Below are 15,970 nucleotides of genomic sequence, written 5' to 3' on the forward strand. Positions count from 1 at the left end.
GATCGGGCTAAAAGCCAGCACAGAGGTGATGGCAAAATGCTTTTTCCTGGTGAGTGTGTAACATTCTTGTACTTCTAAATGCAGAGGAAGTGGAAAAGTGCTTTTAGAGGAGAGTTAGTCAAATAATGCTTGTCAGACAAAAATGTGGTTTTTCTGTTTTGGTTTGTGAACCATTTGTGAGCCTGCTAATGTTTTTGGTACTCATAACTATTTCAGCTCACTCATTCTCCCCTTAACCTCTGCTGCCCTTGACACAGACCCACATGGTGGTGGAGCTGTGGCTGGACTGGGTTTTCTGGGGCCTTCCTTGTAGAGACGCCCTCCAGACCAATCACATCATCTAGCTCTGAAGAGCCCTCTTTATTGGTCACAAGGGAGGGAGGAAGCTGCATCCTTGTGCACACACTTAGGCTGGGCTCAGGGAGGGAACAAAGGGTCATTCAGACTCTTATGCTACTGCAGAAAATTTTTTCCTTTACACCTGCCTGTGCACTGGCAGCCAGGGATTAGGCCAAGCAGTTGGTTCTCTTCCTTGGAAAATTATATTGGTGTATAATTGCTCTTTGTTGTTGTGATGCTAACTATTGTTTCCTTTACTCTTCAAGCGAAGCCAGAATTACGTTCAGGTTGAGGATCTTCCTCAACATCATGTCACAACTTTGGGGGTAGATGTAGCCTTTGCAGCTGCAGCAGCAGGGTAAATTTATTCAGCTATTTGCACAGGCCTGTCAAGTAGGGAGGGGTATGTATTTCCCACAGCTGGGATCCAGGTGTAGCTGGGACTGAAAGGCTCAGAGGCTGAGACTTCCTGGTGTCTGTTCCAGCAGTGGCTCTAACTCTCTTTGGTAGGAGTGAAGTGTGGCTTGGTGAAAGCCACATGTCTAGGGCTGGATGGGCCTGATGGTATCTCTAGCCAGGTAGCCATTTTGATTTTGGGGTCTGTCAATCAGGACAAAGGGGTGGTTCATGCTTAGGCTGATTAGCTACAACCACATTTTGCTGCAAGCCTATGTTCATGTCCCTCCTTAATTTGTTTACATTCACGTGTTTGTTTAAAAAAAAGTTGTGGCCATTATGCCATAAATCAGGGGTAGGTAAACTTTTTGGCCCAAGGGCCACATCTGGGTATGGAAATTGTATGGCGGGCCATGAATGCTCACAAAATTGGGGGCTGGGGTGTGGGCTCCAGCTGGGGGTTCAGGCTCTGGGGTGGGGCCACAAATGAGGAGTTCAGGGTGTGGGAGGGGGCTCCAGGCTGTGGCGGTGGTTGGGGTGTGGGAGGGGGTGAGGGCTCCAGCTGGGGGTGCGGGCTCTGGGGTGGAACTGGGGATGATGGGTTGTGGGTGCAGGAGGGTGCTCCAGGCTGGGACCAAGGGGTTCAGATGGCTGGAGGGTGATCAGGGCTGGGGCAGGGCGTTGGGGAGCAGGAGGGGGTCTGGGGGGCAGGCTCTGGGTGGCACTTACCTCAAGCAGATCCCAGAAGCAGCAGCATGTCCCCCCTCTGGCTCCTTTTGTGGAGGCACGGCCAGGCGGCTCTGCACGCTGCCGTCTGCAGGCACCGCACCTGCAGCTCCCATTGGCCTTGGTTCCCGGCTAGTGGGAGATGCGGGGGCAGCGTGCGGAACCCCCTGGCTGCCCTTACACATAGGACCTGGAGGGGGGACATGCTGCTGCTTCCAGGAGCCTCAGGGAGCGGGGCAAGCCCTGGACCCGGCTCCTTGTCGGGAGCTTGAGGGTCGGATTAAAACATCTGGTGGGCCAGCTGCGGCTCCCAGGCCAGAGTTTGCCCACCCCTGCCATAAATGATCCTTAACTTGTAAAGTGTCTTTGTGGGGACGCCCTAGGCAATTTACTTGCTTGATTTAAATGAATTTTAAAACTATGTGTATTTCAGGAACTGTACGATTCGAGTATTTGCTGTTGGTGATGTGACTGGTCATTTTTAATTGTTTCTCCCCTGACTGACTGAAATTCTTACCAGAAGGAAAAGAAATCATGGATATGCCATTGTTGCTTCAAATTCACCAGACTCTTGGGGCTCTCAAACCTTTGCTTGATTACTCAGCAGTGGTTCAAATATGGTATACTATGGCCCCTACCACCAGCAGCAACAGCAAACTAAAATTGAGCTATATATATGCATGTTCAAATCTGTTTTTTCATGATCTAACTCAACCTCATACACAACAAGATTATCTTTATATGCTAGTAGGTACAGCCTACAAATAAACATGAGCTAAGTAGCTGTCTTAAAATTACCTCATTAATACTACTATCATAATACAGAGTGAAATTCTGGCCATCAGATTAATAAAAAAAAAAAAGAGCTTTTCCCTTTTCTTAGATTTCAGATCTCATCACAATGACTGAATATTCTGGGGGAAGGATAATCTTCCACTGCTGTGACAAAGCACAAAAATTACATCATAATTATACAATCATTATGTCAATTGGAATAAAATAAAGAGTCCTCTCTTAAAATAAATGTTTTCCCAAGTGTAATCCACCTGAGCCTCCAAGAGAGATTAAAAATTTATATGTACAAATGATGAATGAAATGGTTAACAACAAACAGTACAAATCTCAGCCTTTGACCTCCTTCACATAAAAAAAAAATTAAAAACCTTTCATTTAGGTTTAACAAAAGGCTAGATGTAGGGACCCTGTTCCTGCTGGCTTTACTCACATGATTAACATTCCGTCCCCCTCCCCATTCAAGTCAACCAGGTCACATGAGATGTTGAGTGCTGTCATGTATGATTCCAGGGAACTCGGGAGACTTGCAGCATCTTGCTTCATAGAATGCCAGGGGCTTCATTTTCAGAGTTACTGAGACCCTCATATTGACTTCCATTCTAACTGTGGGTGCGCAGGCCCTGTAGAAGTCCAAGAAGGGTTCAGCCCACTATGTGTGTTTTTGTTTTTGTTTGTTTGAATAAACAGCTAACAAGAAAGAAAGTGCTTGTGGCATAAGTAGAAAATTTCTACCTTGGAATATTCTGGTCATGTAAACTGCGTGGGAATCCATCTCGGCAACGCTTTATTTTGGCCTATGATTTATCGTCGTCATAGCACTTTTGCATATGCAGGAATACATTTACTTGCTTGCTGATGTTGAGTTGAAATTTCAGCTGTAATTAAATTTGCCTGAAGCACAGTCATGAGGATCTAAGTTTATCACAAGGCTTACTTCTTCTTATACTGTAAATGCCATAGTAAAACACAAGCCCTATCATGTGGCTTTCATTTCAAACCATAAATTGTTTACTTAAGCCCCAGCTGAGGCCAATCCTGAGCCAAACTTCAATAAACATGGGCTAAATTTAGTAAGAAATCCAGAATCCAACAGAGTTATATTCTGCACACTTGCATCAGTTTAAATGTTTGCAGTACTGGGGTTGGAAACTGTAAGTATCATGGGCACTTACATGGTCCCATTACTGTAGTATCTGTGCACCTCCCAATCTGTTAGGGGTGCTGCAAGAATACACAAATGTCAGATGGGAAGTGCTATTATCCCCATGTTACAGATGGGGAGCTGAGGAAGAGAGAGCCTGAGAGACTCAGGGCTTTTTCTTCACTACGGGCTAAATTGGTGGTGCTGCAATCAATGCAGCGGTGTCGATTTAGCGGGTCTGGTGCAGACGTGATAAGTCTACGGGACAGTGTCCCCCCCCGACATAGCGCGGTGTAGACACCACTGTAAGTTGATCTAAGCTACACTGACCTCAGTTAAGTAACTTACATAACTATCATAACTTAGATCAACTTACCTTGTTAGTGTAGACAAGGCCTTACTCGAGATCATACAGGAAGTCTGTAGGAGACCAAGGAATTGAACCTGGGTCTTCTGAGTCCCTGGAACATCCCTAACCACCAGATCATCCTTCCTTTCTCTGAAACTCCCACTAGTAATTGTTAGCCTGCAAATAAACAGGAGCTAAAATGTGTAACGTTAAAACATACAATGATTTGGGTATCTCAGAACAAGAATTAATAAAAAACTTAGAGCATTATTTACTTACTATTCTTCCCTGTGTCAGTTTTGATCTAATGCCCCGGCATGGTATTATAAGACACTGCTGTTGGAGGTAGTGTCGTCTTGATGAGCTGGTCAGCAAAGATGAGTGATTAGCTGTGGGGTACTAAGCCTAGTGTCCTGGCTACAACCCAACACTAATATTGTAATTTCATCTAGCTACCTAAATTCCTCCTGTGGTTTCAATGGGTATTCTGTCTGAAAATCCTGCAGTGTGTTTTGCTGTGCATTTGCCGCTGCTTTCTACTCTAGAAGTTGATGAAATGATACTTGTCCACAACTTTTTCATTAGGGCCTGAACCACCACCTCCTGCTGCTGCTCTTTATTTGTTAATAGTAGTGCCTAGAGGTCCCAACTAGGCCAGAAACCCATTGCACTAGGTGCTGTGCGAACATATAGTAAAACACAGTCCCTGCCCTTACAATTTTAAAGGAAAAAAGACCCTGATTCAGGTAAGTACTTAAGCATGTGCTTAAGTTCATCCTATTCAGCACACCACTTAAGCATGTGTGCTTAACTTTAAACGTATGCTTAAGCCCCAGTGACTTCAGTGCTGTCTTTAGTAGGGATGTTTTCCTGAACTGGACTGAGATGAGTAACTCAAGTCAGTAGGACTACTCCCAGGAGTAGTTTCATAGATTCCAAGGCTAGAAAGTGTCAGGGGAGACGTTGGCAGCGCAGCAAAATGCCCAGGCCACCGCCAGTAACTGGTATACCAATTGCCATACTTATTGCCAAAAGCAGCTATGCTAGTAGGCTTTTGTAGCAGCCTGAGCATAACTAGGCAGGCCAGGAGGGGAAGGGGATGTTCACCAGAAGTGACCATGACCCTGCTGCCTTCCTTGTCAAAGCTTTCTATGAAACTGCTGAAGTCTGTCTTTTAAAAACAAACAAACAAAAAACAGGAAGTCTAGCTATATCTTTGGACTGTTGTGTGGAAGTACAGCTGCAGGACTAATGGTTTTAAAAGTGCTTGCTTAATGTTTTTTCTTTGATTGACATGTTAATGTAATTATAGCAGTTACTAACATAAAAGGGGTAGATAGGTCTGAATAATTTGAATTTGACCTTCTCGACATCTCTTGGAATCCCCAGTGACAGGTGGATAGCTGACCACTTGAACCTTGTTGTTTGAACACTCAAGACCCCTCCAGACCATGGGTAACTAGTGGTTGGGGCGCTCTAACCTTTTGTGTGTCTGTGTGTGCTTGAGAGCTAATAAAATAGTAAGTTTGGATGAAAGCACTTTAGGTTTATGCCAATCTTTAATCAGATGGATGTGCTTTGTCCCCCTTTGATTTGTTCCTAACACTATCTCACAAAGAGCATAGTTACCCTGAACTTAGGGTTGAGAGTACCCTCAGTAACAAAGGGACCACTGTGATCATCTAGTCTGACCTTCTGTATAACAGACACCACTGAACTTCCTTTAAATTAATTAGTCTTTGAACTAGAGCATACCTTTTGGAAAAAAAATGTAAACTTGATTAAAAATATTCTACTGAAGGAGAATCTACCATTACCTTTGGTAAATTGTTCCAGTAATTAATTACCCTTACTGTTTAAAAAAATTATGCCTTATTTCCCATCTGAATTTGTCTAACTTAACCTTCCACACATTGGATCTCATTATATCTTTGTCTGCTAGACTGAAGAGTCCATTATGAAATATTTGTTCTCCATGTACGTAGGTGGAATGTGATCAAGTCACTCCTTAAAATTCTCTTTAAGTGAAACAGACTGAGCTTCTTGAATCTACTATAAGGCATATTTTCCAACCCTTTAATCATTCTCATGGCTCTTCTCCAGACCCTCCCCAATTTATCAACATACTTTTTGAAGTAAGGTTTTCTCAGGTGCTTGCTGGATCAGGCACTATGGTGTGTGTGTGTGTGTTTTTTTTTTTTTAAAGTGGTTTCAGATGAAAGGTGCCACACTATATAAATGTACAGTAATTATTATAAATCTCCCCTCCCCACTATTAACAGATTAACAAGAAGACAACAGAATGGAGAATAAAGAGAAAAGCAATGGTGAGATTAAAGAAAAACAGCCAGCGAAAAATAAAGTGGTGAGTTGTTTTTCCCCCCGCCCACCTCTGCCTCCTAAATCTTTTATCAAGACAAACATTCACTTTGGGAGTAAAGATACAGAAGATAATTGACAACGAGCAGACTACTATCACTAATGCTCAGATCTGTAAAGGTATTTAGGCAGTGCAGCGCTCAGAGTTGCAACATTTAATTATTTAGGCACCTAAATCTCATTTTTAGAAAGGGATTTAGGCACTTACAATCCCATTGACAGTGTGTCTTAAGAGCCTAAATCCCTTTCTGATCATGAGATTTAAGCTCCTAAATAATTTAGGCATTGAAATGGTGAGTGCAGAAGTGCCTAAATATCTTTACAAATCTGGGCCTAATTGCTTTACGATTTCTTTGAGGTGGAAGAAGAGTCCTATGGTTCAGGTACAGTCATGGGATTTATGGGACTGGGGTTCAGTTTCTGGGATATCTTTCACCCTTTGTTGGTCTTATCTATTCAGACTGTAAGCTTTCTGGGATGGGGACTGTCTCTTACTGTGTATCTGCACAGTGACTAGCACACTGAGACCCTGAACTCTGGGTTGTTCCAAAATCTGTATAATGGTAGCAACTCAAATAATGCTTGGGGCAAACTAAACGTTTTAGGAGGTTTGAAGGAGAGGTGCTGATAGGACCCTTCCTGCGGAAACCCCTCAGTTTTGCTCCTCCCCTTGCTGTGCCATAGCCTGTTTGTCAACTTTCTAGAAATGTTGCATAACCCTTCTCTCACAGCAAGAAGGGAGAAAGCTAAGTTGTCCTTGAGTAGGAGAGCTGGGGAGTTGTGTGAGGGAATGATGATTCGATGGCCATACATTAAGGTGGATGGCCGAGTATTTTGTTTGATTGCTGATGGTCTATTATGAATGATAAGAAGCCAAAAGTGTTTAGTGTGTCCAGGCAAGGCTTGTGACAGTGTGTATGAATTTTTGTACAGGTGCAGTTGCCCTGAAACTGTTTTTCCCCCTCCATGGTCCACCACGGGCATCCACTTAAAGGTTTCCAGCTCCCAGCCATGACCTGTCCTGCACAGAGACCCATGTCACTCCCTCCTGACCAAGGTTTTAAGGCTGCACAGCTCCCTGGATTTATACTGTGATATCCCCAACAAGCCAGGCTGCCTAAACAGAACAGTGTCTGCACTTTGCTTTCTCTCCAAAGGCTACGACCAGTGTATTGCCCATAGTTATAAGTTACCACACAGCTCCTTCTAAGAAAGTGTAATGCCCACAGACCCCAGTTGTCAGCGGGCGGGATTGAACCTGGGACCTCTGGAGCTCAGTGCATGAGCCTCTACCACCTGAGCTAAAAGCCAACTAACTCATAGCTAAGGCTGTAGAGCAGACTCATTTTGTTTCTCTAAGTGGTTTCCATGCCACTAGATGGGACAGAACACCACATCCAGAAGGTGTGTGGGTTACACAAGCCCTCTTATTCTTAAAGTAAAAGCGTTACAGAGAGAACTTACTAAAACAATCAGAATTCCTATACGCATGCTAAAGAGCTTACCACAGGTCAACCCCAACTGCAACCAAGAGCTCTAGATTTGTTTTAGTCCTTAAAAACCCACTGCTGGGTTTTCTCTGTGGTTAGAAGTTCATATCCATCTTAGATCCAGAACCAGAACCAAAGAGGGAACATCAGTTGTTTCTTTATACAGTTCAGGTCTTTGATTTTGACCTTCTGTAACAGGGAATCAGCGGACAATAACCCACTCCTCAGAGTAGCTTCAAAAGTTTTTTTTTTTTTTTTTCCCCCCCCATAACTGGAATGGAGTAATTTTCATTAACCTCTACCTAGGGATTCCCCAGGAAATCCACTTAACACTTATTGTCCCCGAAGTCCATACTTGTCTGGCACACTTTCAATATAGTCTTTTTGAACTCCAGGGTCTTACAACTGATGTATCTCCCCGCCCCTGCCCAGAGAGGTAACATACAATCCTGGCTCATGATTATACATAAACTTATACAATAAGGTCTTTCAGGAACATTGCAGGAAATTTCCCTGTGTCTCACACACATTCCAATGTTGAGGAGTGTATGTCTGGCTGGGACAAGGGGACTGGCGGAGGAGGAAGCAGTGTTTAAATGAGAAATACATATAGGGTGGGTGGGTGTCAGATTGCACCAGCACTGCTGTTTTTGCAAGTAAGAATGTAAAACTTGTGAATAAAATGAACCAGAAAAGAATATCAGGGTATTTGCTTACTACTTTCTATCCTAAAAAGGAATTCTCCTACTCCAAAGGCCAGATTCTCCACTGATTTGAATCTTGCATCATCGCTAACCCCTGTGCAAAGCAAATGTAACATGTTATAAATAATGACAACATTTACACTCAGGTATCAATGAGTACACAAGGTACGTCAATGGAAAAATCAAATCCCACGAGCCGCGTCCTGGTTTCAGAACAATCCAGGAAACATCAAAAGTTTCCACATTATAGCTCCTTTCACATTCACAATACTTTGCCACAACAAGCTAGGCATTTTTGTTAGTTATGAAATGAGCGACTGCAGGTGTATAGTCTGTCAGAAGTGGAATCAGTACAGATTTATGGCACTATTAAGTGCACGTGGTTAGGAACCATTCCAAAACATACTTTTCATTATTGCCAAGGGAACATTATTGTTGACTTAGGTGACTTCCATAAAACTCTTCCAAATTCATAATCTACTGGTTTAGGGTGGACACATTAAAAAAGCAGTAGTTCTGACTTGAGTTTTTCCCTGCTCACATGTTTAACTACGATCCGTTATATAATACTAATGTAGGTGTGTCATGTCTGTTTGCCTGAAGGCTGGTGAAAACATTTAATTGCAGCATAGTTAAGGTCTCAAAATTCTCAGTACAACTGAAGCTTGTTCCATGTCACTCTTTCTGTGACCTGCCAACTGGAAATGTAGTGCACTGGATGAAAGCCCGTGGGCCTTAGTTGGGCAGAACTCCCATTGCATTCTAACAGGCATCTTTCCCAAGTAAAAATGGTGTATGGACAGCAGGATTGCACCCTTACTGAATGTACTTCACACAATCTGGTGCACCACATCAATAGTATGAGATTATATAGTTTCAAAGCAGTTAATTGCTAGTTTAGATGGACTGGAGTGTTTGGATTTTAACTAAAGCACTTGTAAACTTCTAACAAAGCTGACTGTTCAACAATGGTTGTTTCTTCGTATGTGGATAGTCTTGTAATCTGCAAATCCCTGCTAGGGGAACATACTGACTTGATATTTAAGAACTAAAAAAGATGGACATGCAATTTCATGGCTAATTTGCATATACCACCATGTTTAAAATGACCACTGAGCCAAAGGTGCATGCAATCAATTGACAGGCACATGCAATCATGGTAACTGTGCACCACAGAATGGCAGAAATGGAGGGCTCAAAAAGTCATTGAGTCCATCCCCCACCCATGTTGAGGCAGGATTAAGCGTACCTGGACCATCCCTGCCAGATGTTTGTCTAACCTTAAAAACGTTCAATGATAGTGATTTCTCAATCTCTCTAGGTAACCAATTCCAGTATTTAACAATTTTCATAGTTAGAAACCTTTCCCCAGTATCTTGCTTACATCTGACTAAAGTTTAATAATTTTGTTGTACTATAAACCAAAATCCACTATGTTCCTATCTCAAAGTGTGATGCCAATAAAAAAACACAACAGCTAAAATATATCCTTAAAGGTCCACAGAGTAACTGCACCAAGTTTCTATTTTACAGAAGGAAAGACACTTACTGCTATATGGTGGTACAATATCACCCTACAAATCTGACCTCTGTAATTCCTCACTAAGACCTCTGACAATTACAGACCACCATGCAAGTACCAAACATCAGGGGTTATATGTCTCTTAGAGGTGAAATTGCTTGTAATTACTGCAGTGACTCTGGGGACAACAGAAATGGAGCAACTGAGTAGGACAGAGTATAGTCATATAATGCAGGTCACACAGAATCACAGGACTGGAAGGGCCCCCCAGAGGTCACCTAGTTCAGTCCCCTGCACTCAAGGCAGGACAGCTGATTACATGTTTTGGCATGTGATAACATTGTTCCTATTCTGTATGGATAACAAAGGACAACTGCAGGGACTGTCATTCTCACCCAGAACAACCTGTACAGAGTAGTGGGCTACAATAGATAAACACTGCTTCTGCGGCCCACCCCGTCAGACTGTTCTATGCAGCGCAGAGCCAGGCAATGGCGAGAACGGAACCAGCTGGTTTCACTGAGGTATTCTATTTCCCCTTGACTGCTCCTAGATCCGCACAGGCGCGGGGAGACACCGACGTGTCCCCGACTCAAAGGCACCTTCACAGGGGAACGTCATCTGCAGGGGTCATCGGTCGTTGAAAAAAAATCACGCAGAAAGAGCGCGAGTCACGCCCCCGGGTGGCAGGTCCCCAACACCCGCTCCTGCGGCTGCGGCCCCGGCGCAGGGAAACCCGTGACACAACCCTGTCACCGCGGCGGGCCTCTACCGCCCAGTTCGCAGGAACGCGGTGCTGCCGGAGCCCCGCAAACGCGCGCTGGGATTTCAACACGTGCAAGCGGCTGACAGCGCCTCGCACTGAACTCACCCCGGCCCCCGCAGGGGCCTCCTCCCCGCTGCCGGACTTTGCAGCGTGCTAACCCCGCGCTGCCCGGCCACCCCCCCGCGCAAGCGCCAGGCGCAGCTGCGGCCGCTCCGCGGGTTGCCTCTCCCCGCTGTCCTCCGGCAGCCACCCTCAAGATGTCTGCAGGGCTGCTCCGGCACGCCCGCTGCACGTGTGCACGGAGTGGCTGGCTCGCCTCGCAGAGAGCTGGGCGAAGGCGGCGCCACGGGCCCAAACCTCCCCCGAAAACGGCCAGTGCAACGCCCCCAGCACCAGCTGCGGAGAGGAAAACGTAAGCAGCGCCACGTGGCTGCTAACGGTAATTTCGGCCGGCTTTGGAAAATGAAACCAGAGCGAGTCCGGCTCGCTGCTGGGAGCTGCGTTTGCACGGTTACACAACGCGCTCCGTTTCCCAATGTGCGGCTCGGCGGAGCGACCCGGCGGAAAGCGCGCAGAGCTCGGCGCGCGGGCTGCTCCTGCCCCGCGGGCGCTTTGCCCACCGCGCGCAGGGCCCGGCCGCCTGCCGGCAGACAGCTGGACTCAGGCGGCACCCCAAGCCCCCACCTCACCCGGAAATGCCCAACTTGGTGCCCCTGCTACAAAGGACCAGCCGGAGAGGGAACAACGTAAGTAGCACCACGTGGCTGCTTAACGGTAATTCGTGCTGGGCTGGGAGCATGAAACGATCCAGCCTCACCCCGAGGAGCTGCGTTTGCATTTCCATTTTGTGGCTCAACTGAGTAGTTTAGTGGAAAGACCAGACATGGCGTAGGATTTTCATGGACTTTATCCGCCAACACCGTGCAAATTGTACTATGACCAGCGGGCAATTGGAACAAAGTCTCTTGTGCATGAAAGAAAGACAAAAATAAAGGGGGAGGGACAAAAAGGGATTTTTTTTTTTTTTTGGTTTCATCTTGGTGGAACAAGTGAGTAGGGATGCATAGTACCTGGCACAGGTAACTGGGAGAGTGGAGCAAAAAACCCACCTTCGTCCTTTTTCTTTTAGGAAAGTTGTGGTGCTGCTGTTTTAGTAGAGAGACGCTGTGAAACTACACAGCTAAAAATACTGCCATTAGCAGAGTACCACACAGAGTAGAACGCAGAGGTACCGGGGGGAAGGGAGTGAACTGTTGTCACCATTACTGAAGATAAGGAGAATGACCTTTATAAGACAAAGGTCATTGTACAAGACAAAGACGACTACTTCAGCAACTTGGGAAGAGGCTTCGAAGGGAGGTTGTGGAATCCTAAGGCCGGGCTACACGTGCAGGTGTAGAGCGCGTTGAGTTAAATCAGCCTTCGCAGAGCGCAGTAGGGCAAGTGCTGCAAGCTGTCCACACTGACAGCTGCAAGCACGCTGGCGTGGCCACAGAGAGCAGTGCATTGTGGTAGCTATCCCAGCATGTAAGTGGCTGCAATGTGCTTTTCAAATGGGGGGTGGGGTGGAGTGTGACAGGTCATTTGTTGTGTGTATGTGGGGGGAGAGAGAGAGGGTTTTTGGGGGCTAAGAGCATGTCAGCTTGCTGTCTTGTAAGTTCAGACAGCAGCAGACCCTTCCTCCTCCCCCGCCTCTCTCTCTCTCTCGTACACAGCATTCCACAGTAATGGTTGCTTTGTCTCGGAGCAGATAAGCAGCCAGCTGTCAGAAACAGAGTTTTCAAAGGGCATATCCGCATTCCTACAGCGAGTTCAAAACAATGAGAAGAGTGGCCACTTGACTTAAGGGGATTATGGGATATTTCCGGAGGTTGATTAGAGGGCAGTAAATGCAACTCCTCGTTCACGCTGATGCCCGGGCGTTTCAGCTAATGCGCAGCAACCGTTAATCTTCTCGTCGAGGAGGAGTACCAGGAGCTCTCTAGCCATGAAGTCAGAGTGCTCTACATGCCTTGCCAGTGTGGATGGGTAGTGAGCTAGGGCTCCTGGGGCTGCTTTAATGCTCTCTAACTCGCAAGTGTAGACATGCCCCTAGTCGTTGGAGGTTTCTAAGAACAGGTTGGACAGTCACCTGTCAGGGATGGTCTAAGTCAGGGGTGGCCAGCCTGAGCCTGAGAAGGAGCCAGAATTTACTAATGTACATTGCCAAAGAGCCACAGTGATACGTCAGCAGCGCCCCCCCCCCCCCCCCGTCAGCTTCCCCCACCCTGCTCCTACTGCCTCCCACCCACTGGCAGCCCCGCTGATCAGCACCTCCCCCTCCCTCTCCGCACCTCCTGGTCAGCTGTTTTGTGGTGTGCAGGAGGCTGGGGGAGGGGAAAGGAGCGAGGGCACTGTAGGCTTAGGGGAGGGGGTGGAGTGGGGGCAGAGCCTGTGGCAGAGGCAGGGGTTGAGCAGTGAGCACCCCCCGGCACATTGGAAAGTTGGCACCTGTTGCTCCAGCCCCAGAGTCAGTGCCTATACAAGGAGCCACATATTAACTTCGGAAGAGCTGCATGTGGCTCCGGAGCTACAGGTTGGCCTCCCCTGGTCTAAGTGAACTATATCCTTTCTCAGCACAAGAGGCTGGACTAGATGACCTACGTTTTATTTCTTCCTAAGATCACTTGTCTCATCGACAAGCCTATCTGAGCAAGAAAAGGACCAGAAATGGGGGATTTGGACTTTCTTCCTGTCCCAGATTCCGAAAGAGCAAACTAAACTGAGGAGTCAAGATGTAAATATGCCAGCTTGTGCAAAGAAATATGGGTCAAGATTTGAAAAAGTGACTTGATTTTTGGGTGTCTTGGCTTGAGTGTCCCATCTTGAGATACCTGGAAAGTTTTCAGAGAGTAGGTGCTCAGCACTTCCTTAAAATTGGGCCCCTTTCAGGTGTCTCAAAAATCCAGGAACCTATATTAGTCACTCTTGAAAATCTAGACAGTATCTCTTTAAGTCACCCAGGTACTGGTAAAATATTACATTTTACAGCTTGTTGTTTAATTGTAATCTTAGAAATGGACTGTAACTCTGTATAACTAAAAGTTTGAATTAGGCTTTAAACAACAGGGCTGCAAATGTTGCAATTCAAAATAAAAGACTGAATTTAAGAGTTGCACTCATTAGTGGATAAATCTTCTGTTAATTTCTGGACAAGAGAGACATGCTGTGAGGAAAAAAAAATGTTAAGATATGTAGGAGACAGTATGACTTGTAGGCCATGCTGTTGAGAGTTTTGGTGTTAATGGGGACATTTGGTTACCTGAATTTTGAGAGGCTCCCCCTGGATTGTTCAGAGATCTTTGTTCTGAGCTCACTTTTAAAACGTCACCTAAGGGAGTGTCATCAGTGTGGTCCAGGCACAACTGTGCCTTGAATGGTGACCTCTGACTGATACAAGGAAACTGATGGCATAAAGTGTAAAGCAAAGGAGTGTGTGAGGAGTGGTAGTTAATGTTATGCTGTTTACTTTCCCAGTGATCATCCAAGTGTGTTTGTAAGGAATAAGGGAAAGAACTTTTAAAGTGCTTAGGATCCCATCAGAATTAATATTTTTCTCAAAAGCATTTGTCTGATAAAGCTCTTACTTAATTCTGCTTTCTTCTGTGTCTTGCTCTCCTGAAATTTGAGTAAATCTGCACTATTGGGAGCGGAGAGGCAGGTCACAAACAAAAGTGAAGCATGCTGCTTTAAAACTCTGGAGCAGGCAATTTTGAGTGTTGGGGAACTTCCTATAGTGATTAGTATGCTTAGAAGAGAGGTTGCATGGCACACAAAGGGTATGTCTACACTATGAAATTAGGTTGAATTTATAGAAGTCGGTTTTTTAGAAATCATTTTTATATAGTGGATTGTGCGTGTCCCCACACAAAATGCTCTAAGTGCATTAACTCGGCGGAGTGCTTCCACAGTACCGAGGCTAGCGTCGACTTCCGGAATGTTGAACTGTAGCTATCCCACAGTTCCCACAGTCTCCGCCACCCATTGGAATTCTGGGTTGAGATCCCAATGCCTGACGGGGCAAAAAACATTTTTTTTTTGCGGGTGGTTCTGAGTACATGTCGTCAGGCCCTCCCTCCCTCCCTCTGTGAAAGCAACAGCAGACAATCATTTTGCGCCTTTTTTCCTGAGTTACCTGTGCAGACGCCATAACACGGCAAGCATGGAGCCCGCTCAGCTCAATGTCACCGTATCTCTCCTGGGTGCCTGCAGTAATGCGATACTGCATTGCTACACAGCAGCAACAACCCATTGCCTTGTGGCAGCAGATGGTGCAATAGGCCTGAAAACTATCGTCATCGTGTCTGAGGTGCTCCTGGCTGCCTCGGTAAGGTCGGTCAGGAGTGCCTGGGCAGACATGGGCGCAGGGACTAAATTAGGAGTGACTCGACCAGGTCATTCTCTTCAGTCTTGCGGGCAGTCCTATTGCACCATCTTCTGCCGGGCAGCCAGGAGATGAGGGTGGCTAGCAGTCCTACTGCACAGTCTGCTGCCAGCCAAAGATGTAAAAGATAGATGGAGTGGATCAAAACAAGAAATACATTTGTTTTTTATTCATTTGCTCCCCACTCCCGCCGTGAAATCAACGGCCGACAATTGTTTTGGTGAGGTCTGTCAGGGGCATCTTGAATCTCCATTAAAGTTTTCAGTCCTGCCTGAAATACCAAAGGGAGGGATAGTTGAGTGGGTTGCGCATTGGCCTGCTCAACCCAGGGTTTTGAGTTCAATCCTTGAGGGGGCCATTCTGTGTGGCCATTGTTTTTGTTTCTCCTTGATGTAAAGCCACCCCCTTTGTTGATTTTAATTCCCTGTAAGCCAACCCTGTAAGCCATGTCGCGCCCCCCCCCCGTCAGAGCAATGGCAGACAATCGTTCCGCGCCTTTTTTCTGTGCAGACGCCATACCACGGCAAGCATGGAGCCTGCTCAGATCACTTTGGCAATTAGGAGCACATTAAACACCACACGCATTATCCAGCAGTATATGCAGCACCAGAACCTGGCAAAGCGAAACCGGGCAAGTAGGCGACGTCAGCACGGTGATGAGAGTGATGAGGACATGGACACAGACTTCTCTCAAATCGTGGGCCCTGGCAATGTGGGCATCATGGTGCTAATGGGGCAGGTTCATGCAGTAGAACGCCGATTGCTGGGCCTGGGAAACAAGCACAGACTGGTGGGACCTCATAGTGTTGCAGGTCTGGGACGATTCCCAGTGGCTGCTAAACTTTCGCATGCGTAAGGGCACTTTCATGGAACTTTGACTTGCTTTCCCCTGCCCTGAAGTGCATGAATACCAAGACGAGCGCAGCCCTCACAGTTGAGA

The 15,970-nt window shown here is 46.2% G+C and overlaps 1 protein-coding gene across 1 annotated transcript in view; it reads left to right on the forward strand.

The window, feature by feature from the left end:
• The first annotated feature begins 11,264 nt into the window (after window positions 1–11,264).
• The window catches only part of SLC2A9 (solute carrier family 2 member 9), a 173,265-nt gene continuing 168,559 nt past the window's right edge, over window positions 11,265–15,970 (forward strand). Inside the window, exon 1 of the mRNA XM_074951677.1 lies at window positions 11,265–11,353. Within this exon, the coding sequence (XP_074807778.1) occupies window positions 11,303–11,353 (51 nt within the window). The 5' untranslated portion in view covers window positions 11,265–11,302. The remainder of the gene's footprint in view (window positions 11,354–15,970) is intronic.

This window comes from Natator depressus, chromosome 4 (genome assembly GCF_965152275.1).
Source record: "Natator depressus isolate rNatDep1 chromosome 4, rNatDep2.hap1, whole genome shotgun sequence".
In the NCBI taxonomy this organism is placed as follows: Eukaryota; Metazoa; Chordata; order Testudines; family Cheloniidae; genus Natator; species Natator depressus.